Genomic DNA, 16,213 nt, shown 5'->3' with positions numbered 1-16,213 from the left:
ATAAAGTCAACAGGAAAGCCAGGCTCACTTAACAACTGCAGTGGTTCACTCAACAACTAAGGCAAGAAAGGTCATGAAACGAGGCAAAACGTGCTTGAGTAGTGTCTCACTCAGCAACGGAAATATTGGGCTCAGTTTTCATAAGTAGAGGACTATCTCTTTTTTCTTCTTCTTTGGTTTGCGTATTTGTGTCGTCTTCTATGAGCTCCCATCTCGTCTTTTTCAAACAAGGATCTCTGGCTCATCGCTTCTCAGCAAACCAGGATGGTAAGCCGAGAACTAACCACAGCTCCTGGCTTGTTAAGAAGGATAAATCAAGAAGCGTCGTATGAAAAGTTGACGCACGTAACCATGGAAATTTAGCCCTTCCAAGAGACGCCAACTGGGAATCATTTCCTAGCATGTGGCTGTCATCGCTCACGGTTCATCGTTACGCATCCTGGGTTGTTTCTAACAGTTCTTGATCTGAAAATAAGCTGCTGTTGATCATTTCGGCAAATGTTCAGCTGAAAGCGATGTATTTTTGGGCTGTTAATCACAAGAGAATATCGTACGCGGCAGGGGTGGGTTTCAACCGGTTCGCGGCGGTCCCCACGAACCGGTTGGTCGGCGAACCCGGAAGTAAGTAACTTCCAGGAACGGCGAAGGGCCCGCCCGCCCACCCGCACTCCTTACCGGTCTTTGAAGGCTTCTGCGCTTCCACGCAGGCGCATGGCACATACAGCACCTGCGCGATTCTCCGCGAGCAGCTGGATGGCACATACAGCGCCTGCGCGATTCTCCATGAGCAGCTGGAGCATCACGCAGGCGCTAAGACGCATGCATGAACTGCACGCGTGCACGAGGACGCTGCCGGCCCCGTTCCAACCGAACCAGTTGGAACAGGATTAGCAACCCACCACTGGTACACGGACTACTTGGGATAATTCATTGGAGCTAGGAGTCTTAAATGGGTAGCACATTTTCTTTCTTTCTTTCTTTCTTTCTTTCTTTCTTTCTTTCTTTCTTTCTTTCTTTCTTTCTTTCTTTCTTTCTGGCATTGATAGGTTTACACATTTAACAACTGCGCAAGACATCTTGCCTTTGAGCTGATCTTTCTAATCTCATTTGAGTTGAAACCTGCAGGGAGCTAAAAATAGGACCCGTTAGAACCGTTACGGAGAACCTATGGCACAATGGGCCACAGGTGGCACGCGGAGTCCTCTCTGCAGGTACGCGAGTTGTTGCCCCAGCTCAGCACATGGGTTTGCACGCCTCCCTCCGGCCAGCAGATTTTGGGGGTTCTGCTGCGCATGGGTGGAAGGCAGGGCGCGTGCGGGAGACGCTTGCATATGGGGGGTTCGGGGGATCGCGCACGCATGCGTGGGAGTGCAAGGGGGGAGCAGTCTCCCACACACACACACCCCGTTTTGGGGTCCAGAAGGCTTCAGGGAGTCCTCCTAGGCCCAAAATGGGATGTGGGTGTCGCATGTGCAGGGGGGTGGGGGTGGGGCGCAGGGAGGTGTCACACACGCATTGCATTATGGATACGGCTTTCGACACATGAGGATAAAAAAGTTAGCCATCACTGCCTTAGAAGATTAATCATAAAATTCAAACAGCTTCCGGCACAGATTTGCAGTAAAAGATCGAGGATTCGTGAGTAGCGTGCAGGTAAATCCTTGATTTATGGCCACCGTTGAGGCCCCAAATTTCCGTGGCTAGGTGAAAACGTTCGTTGAATTTTGGTTTTCCCGTTTTACGATCAGACTTGCTGCTGTTGTTCAGTGAATCACTGCAGTTGGGGACACGCTTGGGAAGCGAATCTGGTTTTTCTGTTGACCTTTGCTTGTCAGAAGGTCGCAAAAGGGGATCCTCTAATGGTAATAAGTGTGGAAAATGGTCATAAGTCACTTTTTAGACTGGCGTTGTAGCAATAGCAGTAGCACGTAGACTTATATACTGTTTCACAGTGCTTTTACAGCCCTCTCTAAGTGGTTTACAGAGTCACCCTCTTGCCCCCCCAACAATCTGAGTCCTCATTTAACCCACCTTGGAAGGATGGAAGGCTGAGTCAACCTTGAGCCGGTCAGGATCAAACTCCTGGCAGTGGGCAGAGTTAGCCTGCTCTACTGCATTCTAACCATGAGGAGGGAGGGAGAAAAGAAGGGAAGGAAGGAAGGACAATAGCAATAGCCCTTAGACTTATATACCACTTCACAGTGCTTTTACTGCCCTCTCCAAGCGGTTTACAGAGTCAGCCTCTTTCCCCCAACAATCTGGGCCCTCATTTTACCCACCTCAGAAGGATGGAAGGCTGAGTCAGCCTTGAGCTGGGATGGATGGATGGATGGATGGGGTGGAGAAGGAGGAAGGAAGGAAGGAAGGAAGATAGCAATAGCACTTAGCCTTATATACTACTTCACAATGCTTTTGCAGCCCTCTTTAAGCGGTTTACAGAGGTCAGCCTCTTGCCCCAAAACAATCTGAGTCCTCATTTGACCCACCTCGGAAGGATGGAAGGCTGATTAACCTTCAGCTGGGATGGATGGATGGATGGATAGGGGAGGGAAGGAAGGGAGTGGGGGAGGAAGGAAAGAAAATAGCAGTAGCCCTTATATACTGCTTTACAGTGCTTTTACAGCCCTCTTTAAGCGGTTTACAGAGTCAGCCTCTTCCAACAATCTGAGTCCTCAGTTTACCAACCTCAGAAGGATGGAAGGCTGAGTCAACCTTGAGCCGGTCAGGATCGAATTCCTGGTAGTGGGCAGAGTGAGCCTGCAACACTCCATTCTAACCACCAAGAGGGAGGGAGGGAAGGAAGGAAGGGCATATAGCAATAGCACTTAGACGTATATACCGCTTCACAGTGTTTTGACAGCCCTCTGTAAGTGGTTTACAGAGTCAGCCTCTTGCCCCCAACAATCTGGGTCCTCATTTTACCCACCTTGGAAGGATGGAAGGCTGCGTCAACCTTTAGCCGGTCAGGATCGAACTCCTGACAGTGGGCAGAGATAGCAATAGCAATAGCCCTTAGACTTATATACCGCTTCACAGTGCTTTTACAGCCTTCTCTTAGCGATTTACAGAGTCAGCCTCTTGCCCCCAACAATCTGGGTCCTCATTTTGCCCACCTCGGAAGGATGGAAGGCTGCGTCAACCTTAAAGCCTGGTGAGATTCGAACTGCCAAATTGCAGGCAGACGGCGGTCAGCAGAAGTAGCCTGCAGTCATGCACTGCAACCACTGTGCCACCGCGGCTCTTAATTGTAACTTTGAACGTTCACTAAATGAACCTATTGTACCTGTATTTGCAGACCAAGAGTTTCTGTTCATGAACAAGCTGTTTTTTGCAGGTATCATCGACAGCGTCGAATGCTTCTCCTGCGGTGGAGGGTTAAAGGAATGGAAGGCAGGTGAGGATCCGTGGGAGGAACATGCAAGATGGTATCCCGGGTAGGAATATTTCATATTTTTTTTTCCAAATTGTATCTTGAGATGGGAATCCTTAGCTGGGAGATGTCCAAAACTCGATATGTCAGAAGTGGAAAGCTTTGGACTCTAGAACAGGGGTCACCAACGTTTCCTTGTGGAACGAGCTACCTGCTGAGATCCGGACCCTCACCACTCTCCCGGCCTTCTGTAAAGCAACCAAGACCTGGCTGTTCCGGCAGGCCTGGGGCTGTTGATTATTCCAGCCCCATTTGATGAAATGGATGTTGTGTTGATTTTAATTCTGTAATTTTAAATGTTTTAAATGTTTTTACTTGTTGTGAGCCGCCCAGAGTCCCTAGGGAGTGGGCGGCATACAAATTCCATTGAAGTTTGAAAGTTTCGGACCTCAGGGACCACTAAATTCATCATTTTAAATCCCGCGGACCACTAATATGATCTGCCTAATGATGGCTGGGTGGGCGTGGCTAGGTGAATGGGTGGGCGTGGCCAACTCGATGCCACTCACATCAAGGGGCGCCTCCCCAGCCTCTGCTCTCCCCTCCCAGTCACTCCTGGCCTGGGTCTCTTAGGGCCCCAACAGGAAGCAGTTGTTGGAGCTAAGCAGCCACCGGGAGAAAGAGTTGGCAAAACAGCTGGCTCAGTTCAAATTCTGACCGAGAAGGAGGCTCAGCAGAAGCACCTCACTGAGGACTAGGGGCATAGGCTTTCCAAGCAGAGGGAAGACCTGCGGGAGTGCAAGGCCAGGTACCGGCACCTGGAGGCTCAGCAGGCTGAGATGGTTAGCCAGTTCCAGGCTATGATACAACCCCTCTGGAACAAGGCCCTCCGGCTCTTCACCCCCAGCGGCACTTCCCTCCAGCCTTCACCCAAAGTCCCGCACCAGGAGGCTGAAGCAGACCCCAAGTCGGAATTTCTGCCCCCCTCCGACCTGCACAAAAAGACCCCGAAGGGGGAAACACACTGCAGCAACTCAAGCGTTCACTGCACATATCCGGCCCAGGGCCTGTAGTTTGAGGACCCCTGATCCAGTGCAATATAAAAGCGAATAGTTTCTCTGCGGACCACCAAAATTATATTGCAGGCCATCAGTGGTCCATGGGCCACCAGTTGGTGAGCGCTGAGTCTAGAAAGAGTACAGAGAAGAGCAACAAAGATGATTAGGGGACTCTGGGCTAAAGGGTGACCCGACAAATGCGTGCACGACAAAAGCGCGCCGACGAAACGGCGGCGAGAAAACCGCGACATCATCAACGCACCCACAACAGCGCGCTGACAACAGTGCGATTTAAGTTAAGGGAAGGGAAGCGCGATTTAAGTTAAGGGAAGGGAAGCATGATTTAAGTTAAGGTAAGGGTTAGGTTCAGGGTTAGGTTTAGAACTCGTGGTTATTACTTGTTCGTAGAAGGCGCGCTGTTGTCGGCGTGCTTCTGTGCTCATTCGTTGGCGCGATTTAGAACTTGCGGTTTTCTCGCCGCGGTTTTGTCGGCGCGCTTTTGTCGAGCGTGCATTTGTCGGTGAACCGGCTAAAGCATATAAAGAATGATTGCAGAAATGGGTATGTGTAGTTTAATGAAAAGAAGGGCCAGGGGAGACAGGATAGCAGTCTTCCAACATTTGAAGGGTTGCCGCAAAGAAGAGGGAGTCAAGCTATTCTCCAAAGCACCTGATGAAAAAGGATGGATGGAAACTAACCAAGGAGAGAAGCCACCTAGAACTGAGAAGAAACGTCCTGACGGAACAATCAACCAGTTTGTGATTATGTAGTGGCCATGATACCCCCACAAAGACAAAAAGGGTTAACTTATTTTCCAAAGCACCGGAAGCCAAGGCAAGAAACAATGGCTTGGAAACTAATGAAGGAGAGGAGCAATCTGGGATTAAGGCAACACTCCCTAAAAAGTAACGACAATTAATCAATGGAACAGTTTGCTTTCAGAATTTGTTCGGTGCTTCATCACTGGAGGTTTTTAAGAAAAGATTGCACAGTCCTTGGTCTGAAATGGTATAGGGCAGGGGGTCAGCAACCTGCGGCTCCGGAGCTGCATGTGGCTATTTCATCCCTCTGCCTGCAGCTCCCTGTCGCCAGTCGGCGCTACAATATTAAGGTGGGGCTTCCAGTTAGGGGGGGGGGAGGGAGCAGGGTGTGCCAGGAGGAGACTCTATGGAAAGGGGCGGGTTTTCTGGTCAGCTCCACAATTGATAGGGCTTTGGGTTAGGAAAGGGAAAGGAGAAAGGACGCCGCACTAGGAGGAAACTCTATGGTGGGGGAATTGGACTTCTGGTCGGCAGAGGAAAAAGGACGCACAAGGAGGAGACTCTATGGTGTGGGGGAACCGGACTTCCGGTCGGCTGCAGAATTGAACCGGGGGCTTCCGGTTAGGACCTTTGTGGCTCTTTGAGTGTTTAAGGTTGCCGACCTCTAGTATGGGGTCTCCTGCTTGGGCAGGGGGATAGACTAGAAGACCTCCAAGGTCTCTTCCATTCTTTGTTATTCTGGAAAACTCTTGCCGGTGGGATGGAACCCCAGGGGCCAGTGAGTGGTAGAGAAGGGGAGGTTGCTTGAAAGCCGATAGTTTACCTTGAATGCCGCTCATAGAATCATAGGGCCCGAAGGGACATCGGAGGTCTTCTAGTCCAACCCCCGACCCAAGGAAGGAGTCTTTATTCCGTCTGCTCCTGAGGATGCTTTGCGGGGAAGAGTTTTGTCAACAGCAGGAAGATAATTGAGTTCACCTAATCAGACTTCTTCTGAATGCAGTTTTGAAAGGTACGCGCCACCTATCCCACCTGCTTAGTGGGTTGTGGGTTCAGATCAGGCTGGTTTGTTATTGTAATGTGTGAATTAGATGACTGCTGTGTTCAGTGCCTTCAGCTTGGCTCATTTTGCTCCCACCTTTTATACCTAGGTGCAAATACCTGGGAGAAGAAAAGGGACAAGCTTTTGTGAACAGCGTTCATTTAACGCCTTTGCCCCAGGAATCAACTGTAAGTCTGCCTTTGCCTTGTTGGAAAGAGACTTCTCTCTTCTTTTCTCTTTCTTTCTCTCTTTTTCTTTCTTTTCCTTCCTTACACTCTCTCTTTCTTTCTATTTCTCTTTTTTTCTTCCTCTTTTTCTTTCTCTCCTACTCTTTCTTTTTCTCCCCTCTTTCTCTCTTCTTTCTTTTTCTTTCTTTTCCTTCCTTACACTCTCTCTTTCTTTCTCCTTTTTTCTTTCTCTTTCTCCCTTCCTCTTTCTTTTCTTTCTCTTCTCTTTCTTTCTTTCTCTTTCTCCTTTCTTCCTTCTTTCTTTTTTTCTTTTCCTTCCTTACACACTCTCTCTCTTTCTTTCTCTTTTTTCTTTCTCTTTTACTTTCTCCCTTCCTCTTTATTTCTTTCTCCCCTCTTTCTCTCTTCTTTTTTTCTTTCTTTTCCTTCCTTACACTCTCTCTTTCTTTCTCTTTCTCTTTTTTCTTTCTCTTTTTCTTTCTCCCTTCCTCTTTCTTTTTCTCCCCTCTTTCTCTCTTCTTTCTTTTTCTTTCTTTTCCTTCCTTACACTCTCTCTTTCTTTCTCTTTTTTTCTCTTTCTCCCTTCCTCTTTCTTTTCTTTCTCTTCTCTTTCTTTCTCTTTCTCCTTTCTTCCTTCCTTCTTTCTTTTTCTTTCTTTTTCTTTCTTTTTCTTCCTTACGCTCTCTTTTTTTCTTTCTCTTTTCTTTCTCTTTCTCCCTTTTTCTTCCTTTCTTTCTTATTTTCTCTTTCTTCTCTTTCTCTTTCTTTCTCTTCCTTTCTTTTTCTTTTCCTTTCTTTTTCTCTTTCTCTCTTTTCCTTCCTTCCTTCCTTCCTTACACTCTTTCTCCTTCTCTTTTTCTTTCTCTTTCTTTTCCTTTCTCTCCCTCTTTCTTTCTCTTTTTTATTTTTCTCTTTGTTCTGTTCTCTCTCTCACACACACACACACTTTTTCCTCTCTCTCTCTCTCTCTCTCCCTCTCTGTCTCCTCTTTTCTCTCTCTCCTCTTTGCTTCCGCCATGCACCCAAGCCAACTCTGCAGGGACTCTAGTTTTCGGATGAATGTGGATTTTAAATCATGCATGCATCGAGCCAATTAAATTAGTAGAAAGGCGAGTGAGTTACTATCCCGCGGTCTCTCCAGCTGTCTTCCCGTGAGCAGATGGTGTTCCCATCCGCAGCTGAAAAGGTTAATTGCTGCCATGAAAAAGGCCACATTTAACTGATTTGATTCCTGCTTCCTTGTTGACGGCGGCGAGCGGCCTAAGCGATTTGCTCGCAGAAATGAATTGACAAGTGCAAACTGTGATATTTGTCACTTGAGGATGTTGGGTGCTCTGGATGTGTATGTGTGTGTGTGTGTCTTGTCTATTTAGGCGATAGAGGTGGAGGAAGAGAAGAGAATGCACTACTCCGTTTGAAAGACTTGAGGGATTTATAGGTCAGCTATAAATATTCCCCATAAGTTTAGGAATGTCTGTTTGCAAAAGGGGGCATGAGGGCTCAGCCGTTAAAGACACTGAGCCGGAGAGTTGACAGACCGGGTTTGAGACCCTGGCACCACACAATCGGGTGAGCTCTCATTACTTGCTTCAGCTCCTGCCCACCTACTTTGTTTCCCGGAAAATAAGACCAAGTCTTCTATTAATTTTTGCTCCAAAATTATGCATTAGGGTTTATTTTCCAGTTGGGTCTTATTTTTGGGGAAAATACAATAGCAGTTCTAAAGCATGTAGATGCAAGTAGATAAATAGGTACCACTTTGGTGGGAATGTAGCAGTGTTCCGTGTGCCTTTGGTGCACAGCTATGCTGGCCACATAACCATGGAAATTCCCTTCAGACGACGCTGGGTCTCTCTAGACTAAAAAACGGAGATGAGCACCACAGCCTTGAATAGACACCTTTGCGTTTCTGCTTGCAAATGGACTCCTGGTACTTCCCATGCAAGGATTTCTAGAGGAAGAAACACAACTCGGCTGTGGAATATTGTTGTCGGTTCAATTCCCACCATTCGCTCTTTGCCTTTCCCCTGTCTCTTTATTCCTGAATTTTATTCCTGTGAATCCTGAAATTTCTCCGGGTTATTTCTCCTTGGGTGATGAGGCCATCTGGCCATGTGCTGTTAAAATTACCTACCAGTGGGCTCAACCCCTTCCTCAATACATTCCCCCTCCCCATCCTAATGGTGTTGTAGAAAAGACGGGACACAAAAGCCAGCTCTTCAGAGAAGGAAATGTTTATTGTGCAGGTTCAGGAAGAATGGCCTGAACAATGAGTGAAAGTCAGGAAATTCCTTATATAGTTTTATTGCTTTCAGTTAAAGCCATCTGTTAATTTTGGAAACACCCCCCAAGATTTGCCCTTGAGTTACAGCAATATTATGTTTACAGAATGTCATAATACATAAGTCAGCCAACAGACAGACGTAGCATGTGTCTACCAAACAGATTTACAGCCAAGCCAGCAAATGGGCTGAAATAGATGTTTTGCCTCCGCATATTTCATGTACAGATTTCCTTCTAACCCGTGTCTAACCGCACTATGTCCTAAAAGCAAACCTTGCAATTTCTATATGAACAGTTAGAGCTTAATATCATGAAACCCTAGTTTGGTTCAGGCTTGAGGCCTACCTTGGTTCAGCCTGCCACGTTAATGGAATCTTATTATGTAACCCCATAAGCTAGGGTTCCACCACAAAACCGCGGTAGAATAAAGCGCGCTCGACGAAAGTGCGTACGTGACGTCATCACAGCGCAACGAAAACATCGCGCTGTGAGCGGTAAATTTAAAATTAAAGCGAAAACCTTACCCTAACCCCCCCAAACCTAACCCTAAACCTAACCCTAAACCTAACCCTAAACCTAACCCTAAACCTAACCCTTAACCTAACGCTAAACCTAACGCTAACCCTTAACCTAACCCTAAACCTAACCCTAATGCTTAATGTAACCCTAAACCTAAACCTAACCCTAACCCTAAACCTAACCCTTACCTTTATGTGAATCGGCTTGGTTTAATTTTATTTTAATTTAATTTATTTTTAATTTTTTTCGACGCGCTGCTGATGACGTCACGTACGCGCTTTAATCGGGCGCGCTTTAGTGGACCGCGGTTTTGACGGGTCACGATAAGCTAGTAGTTCTCCACCTGAGCAACTTTTAAGACGTGTGGACTTCAAGTCCCAGAATGCTTTGGCCGGAAAGTTGCTAAGTCAGCGTAAATAAACTGTACTAGAAGCTACTGATTGTGACACTCTTTATCAGTTTTTTTCCCCCCACAAGCATTTACTGAATGAGCCAGCAGAAATTTGATTCCAATCCAGTGCAACATTCTAAAAAAAAAACCATTTATTTGTTTCTTTATAGACAGAAGAGCCTGAGAAAGTTCTAACTATTGAAGGTACGTATATCCTGAATGACTTCATTGCGATCAGTTCTAATTACTTGCTGTCATCAGGAGTCAATTGCTTAATTTGCATTTTTTTTCTAATTGTGTTTACAAATATTTTTCAAAGGGAGAAAGAAAAAACCACACCCGTTGGTTTAGTTTGGCAAAACTTCAGGCTGATATTGGTATAAATTAGGATAGTGGCAGAGGATGAAATCTTCCCAGTTTGGCTGAACTGGTAAAAACAATTGTCCTTGTTTCTGTGAACAGGTAGTCAAATCAATAGCCGCGGGATTGTTGGAAACTTTTTCTGCTTTTTAAAGCATTTTTTTTTTCCTGCAGGAAAAAATGTTTTAAAAAGTGGTGGTGGTGGGGTTGCTGCAAAAGAAAGAGAGAGAGAGGGAGGGAGGGGAAAAGGAAGAGGGAGGGAGGACCACAAACCTGGCACTAGACGCAGCTTCAGAAGATACCTCGAAAGAGCACAGCAATCCAGGACTGGAAGGGACGTGGAGGGGACCTGGAGGTCATCTAGTCCAACCCCCTGCTTCAGCAGGACATTGTTAAAATGAGCTGTCTTTTGACCCCTCCCCAATCACATGGCTACATAGCCACGCCCACCTCAGTCACATGACACACACACCACCAAGCCACGCCCATAGAACCGGTAGGGGAAAAAATTAGATTTCGCCACTGGACAGCAATATATAAGTATTGATCCGATCTTAGGATATTTTAAATTTGCATCCATGAAAATTACCTGTAAGTAAAATCCTGAACCTTAGTTAGCATATGTTGATTATTTAGAAGGAAACAAGTGTTCTTTTTTTTAATCTTATTTTCATTCAATAATAGGGATTCATTGTCAAGAAATAATAGGAAGCAATTTTATATCCCCAAGAATTCAGTGTTTGGGGATCCAAGAATGCAGTGTTTGGGGATTCATTTGTCTGAATATACAGCAAGCTGTTCTGTTACTATCCATCAATTAAATGAATAATGGGGTTTGGGGGTTATGATTTTATTATTTGTATTTTGTTATTATTATTATTATTATTTTGGGTTCAAAAGTTTTATTTCTTTTAAAACAAATATTTCATCATTCCTCAATCAGTAAGACATCGAAGTACAATTTTTTGTATGTCAAAATAATTCTAGTTTACCACCAAATTCTTGTCTAGCCTAATGTATACCCCTCCCTCCCTCCACCCTCTCCCCCAACCCCCCTCCTCCTTCCCCCCCCCCCCCAACTTCCCAGAACCCGTACACGGTATGGATTTTTAACAAACACAGTCTAAAATCTATTGAGAAAAAAGAAATAAAGAAATTAATGACATTCTACATTGACCTTAGCTTCTTCTTGCTGAACTAACTTTAAACAATTTAAATCATTTCTGATCTTAAGCATAGGCTAACTGGAATTTCTTGGTCCCGTATTTATTTTGTATATAGTCAATCCATTTTTTCCAGTCTCGTTTATATCTCTCATTTGAGTGATCTTTAAGATATGCCGCTATTTTAGCCATCTCGGCTAAGTTTTTTTATTTCTTTTATATTGCGTTTTTATTTCCTTGAGTCGCCGTGAGCAATACCAATTTTCCAAATAAAAATAATAAAATCTTGTGAGCATGTTTGTATGCCAGTTGGGAATTTGGTCTAGAGGTAGGCTTGGACCTGCAACCAAAATTGAGACCAGGCTGCTAAACAGGTTAAGTGATTGATTTTACGACTTTGGCCATTAAGAGAATCACTTCTGTCGTTAAGTGAATCATATGGTTGTTAAGTGAATTCGGCTTCCCCCATTGACTTTGCTTGTGGGAATCTGTCTGGGAAGGTCACAGAAGGTGACCTCCTGACCCCGGGATCCTGCAACCCTCGTCAATACATGCTGGTTGCCAAAGGACCTAATCATGTGACCATGGGGATGCAGTTGTAAGTGCGAGGACTGGCCCTAAGTCACTGTTGTTAGGGCACCTTTTAAATTTGACTGGATACGAAACAAATGGTTGCATATTGAGAACAAACTGCATAAAAATACGATGCATAATTGATACCAAATATATATATATTTTAATCCTGGTTTTGAATTTGACACGGAATGGATCAACTTGAATTTTCTTATTTTAAGGTGGAATGAAGGATCAGATCCTTCGGATCTTTTCTCATTTGGTGGGTCACTGCTGTAGAACAATCAACTCTGATTGATATCGGACCCAACTCGAATCCAAATTCATCCATTTGTCTAAAGTGGTGTAGGGTTTCCTGCCTAAGCAAGGGGTTGGACTAGAAGATCTCCAAGGACCCAACTTATTCTATTCCATTCCATTCCATTGTTCTGTTGTATTCTATTCCTTTTTTATATTTTATTTTATTCATTTTCTATATTCTATTCCATTCCATTGTTCTGTTCCGATTCTATTCAATTCATTTTCTATATTCTACTCATTTTCTATATTCTATTCTATTCCATTCCATTGTTCTGTTGTATTCTATTCTATTCCATTCTTCATTCCAATATTAATTCTATTCCATTCCATTGTTCTGTTCTGTTCTATTCTATTCATTTTCTACATTATATTCATTTTCTATATTATATTCTATTCCATTCCATTCTTCATTCCAATATTAATTCTATTCCATTCCATTGTTTTGTTGTTTATTGTATTCATTTTCTATATTATATTCATTTTCTATATTCTATTCTATTCATTTTCTATATTCTATTCTATTCTATTCCATTCTTCATTTCAATATTAATTGTATTGCATTCCATTGTTCTGTTCTATTCTATTCTATTCATTTTCTATATTCTATTCTACTCATTTTCTATATTCTTTTTCTATATTCTATTCTATTCTACTCATTTTCTATATTCTTTTTCTATATTCTATTCTATTCATTTTCTATATTCTATTCATATTCCATTCCATTCCATTCCATTGTTCTGTTGTGTTCTATTCATTTTCTATATTCTATTCTATTCCATTCCATTGTTCTGTTCTATTCTATTCTATTCATTTTCTATATTCTATTCATTTTCTATATTCTATTCATTTTCTATATTCTATTCATTTTCTATATTCCATTCCATTCTTCATTCCAAAATTAATTCTATTCCATTCCATTGTTCTGTTCTATTTCTATTCTATTCATTTTCTATATCCCATTCCATTCCATTCTTCATTCCAATATTAAATCTATTCTATTCTTTACCATTCCTGTTCTGTTCTAATTCTATTCCACTCCACTCTACATTCATTACGCTTCCCCTATTGTTTCATCTACAAACCGTTGACCTAAATGCTGGTACTCCTCAGCTTACAAGCACAATTGAGCCCAGCCCCTCCCTGGTCAAGCAGTTGTGAAGTAAGCTTTGCCCCATTGAACGGCCTTTCTTTCTACAGTGGCTAAGTGAATCGCTGCCATGGTTAAGTTGGTCACACTGTTGTTAAGTGAATCTGGCTTCCCTCTTGACTTTGCTCGTCAGAAGGTTGCAGAACTGGATTGAGCAATCCTCGGGGTTCACTGCAACCCTCATATACGTCCACGTCAGTTGCCATGCATCTGAATTTGGATCACATCACGGGGATGCTGCGACGGTGGCCTAGAGGTGGAGCCGCTCGCCTCACAATCAGAAGGCTGTGAGTTCGATCCTAGCTAGAGGCCGGTATTTCTCTCTCTGGGCACAATGAGAATACATCTGTGTTTGTGACTCAGTGGAAGTTTGTTGTGAGTTGAGTCGGGATGCAGGATTAACAATGCAGCTGGGGCTCGTTAGTGTCGTCTTCTGGAGATAAAAGGACGGATGGTGCCATGCCCTGGTTGCAGAAGTCAACGTTCGTTTATGGAGAGTTCAGTTCCGATCCTGTTTGAGTTTGTCAGACACTTGGAGAAGTGCTTCTTGAAAACCTGGTTTGGCCGTAAGAGATCTTTGTTTTTGCATTCTGTTATCTTCTTGCCCGAGACTTTATTTATGTTCCTTTTCGGCTCGCAGCCAGTCTGAGCCGAGGGCTGATAAAGTTATTTCCTTTTAAGTCTGTCTGCCTGTCGTCTTTGAACGAGCGAAGGAGGGGGGACAGAACACATCTGCTATATAAACTCCACGCTGGCGACAGGAAGGGCATCTGGCCGGGAAGCACAGCTCCATTCAGTTGTCCAGACTCCGCCCCGCAAGGGATTATGGGATCCTTAAAAGAAGATGATGGGGGTGCTGCGACAGTCGTTAAGTGTGGAAAAATGGTCCTAAGTCACTCCCCCCCCCCCGCCCACCCAAGTGTTACCTTCCAACAGCCGAACTTAAATGAACTGTTTTGAAGTCAAGGGCTGTCCGTATTCCGAGCTTAGCATCAGAAGCGGCAGCCCGTCGAGCTCTGATTTTCCTTTCCTAGCTGGGCCTTCTTGCTTTCACCAGATGTTTTATCTCTTGCTTTTTGCAGACGAAGAGCTTCTGCAAAGCCAGGCGGTCCAGAGCGCGTTGCAAATGGGATTCAGCGCGGAGGAAATTAGCCAAACGGTGGAGAGGAAGGCGCACCTTTCGGGCGAGCGCTACCGATCGGTGGAGGCGCTGGTCACGGACTTAATCAGTGCCCAGAGGGATAATACCCCCAGCGCCCACTTAGAAAACCATCTGCAGAAAGGTGATTGTTGCACATCCCAGGGTCGGTATGTGGACTAAGCCGAGTTAACGCTAGGCAGGGAAGGGATTATGGTAAACTCGGTTCTGCAGAGATTCTTTTATCATCCAGGTCATGGTTGCCCCCGAGGTGCGTTTTCAGGGTTCCACCACAAAACCGCGGTAGACTAAAACGCGCTCGACGAAAGCGCGTACCTGACATCATCACAGCGCGACGAAAACATCACGCTGTGAGCGGTAAAGTTAAAATTAACGCGAAAACCTTACCCTAACCCCCCCCAACCTAAACCTAAACCTAACCCTAAACCTAACCCTTAACCTAACGCTAACCGTTAACCTAACCCTAACCCTAACGCTTAACGTAACCCTAAACCTAACCCTAACCCTTAACCTAACCCTAAACCTAAACCTAACCCTTACCTTTACGTGAATCGGCTTGCTTTAAAAGCGCTTTTTAAAGCACCCTTTTTTCTCTGCGGTCGTATTTGTCGCGCTGCTGATGACGTCAGGTACGCGCTTTAATTGGGCGCGCTTTAGTGGACCACGGTTTTGTCGTGCCACGGTTTTCAGGAGGCAACTGGATTTTCTTCCTTTTTTTTTTTCTTTTGAAGGCATTTCGCTTCTCATCCGAGAAGCTTCTTCAGCTCTGACTGGATGATGGGGAACGGAAGGATTTATATTCCTTGCAGAGAGCTGGTCCTTTGCGTCCTTTTGGAGTAGTGGTTCTCAACCTTCCCAATGCCGCGGCTGTTTAATACAATTCCTCACGTTGTGGTGACTCCCCAACCATCAAATTGGTGGTTCCTAAGACCATCGGAAATATGTGTTTTCCGATGGTCTTAGGCGACCCCTGTGAAAGGGTCGTTCGACCCCCCGCCAAAGGCGTCCCGACCCACAGGTTGAGAACCACTGTTTTAGAGGGTCTTTGAAGCACTTGGAGGTTTATCTCTTGTCCTCAGGGTCACCCGAGTGGTGCAAATGGTTCCTGTTCTGACCCCCCTCGTCCCACACCAAAGCACACTCCGAGCCAAAGATAAGTTACAGCATTTAATTAACAGACAGACAGGTCCTTGGCAGCAAACTGGCACAGACAAACTTGGGCAGCAATCCAGCACAGATAAGCCATGGCAGCAATCCAGCCTTCCAAGTTCACAATAATGTTCTCCGACATTAGTTCCTGCGTTGACTTCTGCAAAAGGGACGTGTGCACAAACAGTCCTTTTATAGTCTGGAGAGGAGCCTAATGACCACCAACTGAGTGCAATTACCTCCTGTACTTGCACAACTGTTCCTGACGTCTAGTAGCTCTTCAGTGCCGGGCGTCCAGGAACAACTCACTGCTGACTGCAGGATCACACTCCCTTGTCTCCTCCCCACTGGTCCAAGGCTCAGGCGCCTCCTGGTGGCCAACCAGCCTCTCTGCGCCCTGCTCGGAGTCGGAACCCTGTCCAGGGTCCTCCACATCCTCCAGAGCCGACTCAGAGGGCCCTTGCTGTCGGAGTCTGGTGGCAGCTCCAACGGCTCCTGCTGGGCCACAACCGACACCTTTGGAATGCTGTGGGAGTAGGAATGGATTTCCAGAGAGAGAGAAAATTGCAGGCTAAAGGAACCAGGAGCACCACTCAGGTGACCCCGAGGAAAACAGAGAAACCTTCCAAGTGCTTCAAGGACCCTCGAAAAGGATGCAAAGGACCAGCTGTTTGCAAGGAATATCAATCCTTCCATTCCCCACCATCCGGTCAGAGCTGGATGCATAAGAAAGTTGCTCCTTAAAAAAGC

General features: G+C 45.2%; 1 protein-coding gene across 3 annotated transcripts in view; it reads left to right on the top strand.

Moving 5' to 3' along the window:
* Nucleotides 1–16,213, top strand: part of XIAP (X-linked inhibitor of apoptosis) — a 28,788-nt gene that overhangs the window by 8,654 nt on the left and 3,921 nt on the right. For 2 of the 3 annotated variants that reach the window (XM_032227563.1, XM_032227562.1), the window contains exons 3-6: nt 3,335–3,434; nt 6,341–6,419; nt 9,783–9,816; nt 14,238–14,438. In XM_032227563.1, coding sequence (XP_032083454.1) covers nt 3,335–3,434; nt 6,341–6,419; nt 9,783–9,816; nt 14,238–14,438 — 414 coding nt within the window. The remainder of the gene's footprint in view (nt 1–3,334; nt 3,435–6,340; nt 6,420–9,782; nt 9,817–14,237; nt 14,439–16,213) is intronic. The other variant, XM_032227564.1, reaches the window with a different exon arrangement.

The sequence above is a fragment of the Thamnophis elegans genome, chromosome 12, assembly GCF_009769535.1.
Source record: "Thamnophis elegans isolate rThaEle1 chromosome 12, rThaEle1.pri, whole genome shotgun sequence".
NCBI lineage: Eukaryota > Metazoa > Chordata > Lepidosauria > Squamata > Colubridae > Thamnophis > Thamnophis elegans.
This window is presented reverse-complemented; position numbering and strand designations above follow the sequence as displayed.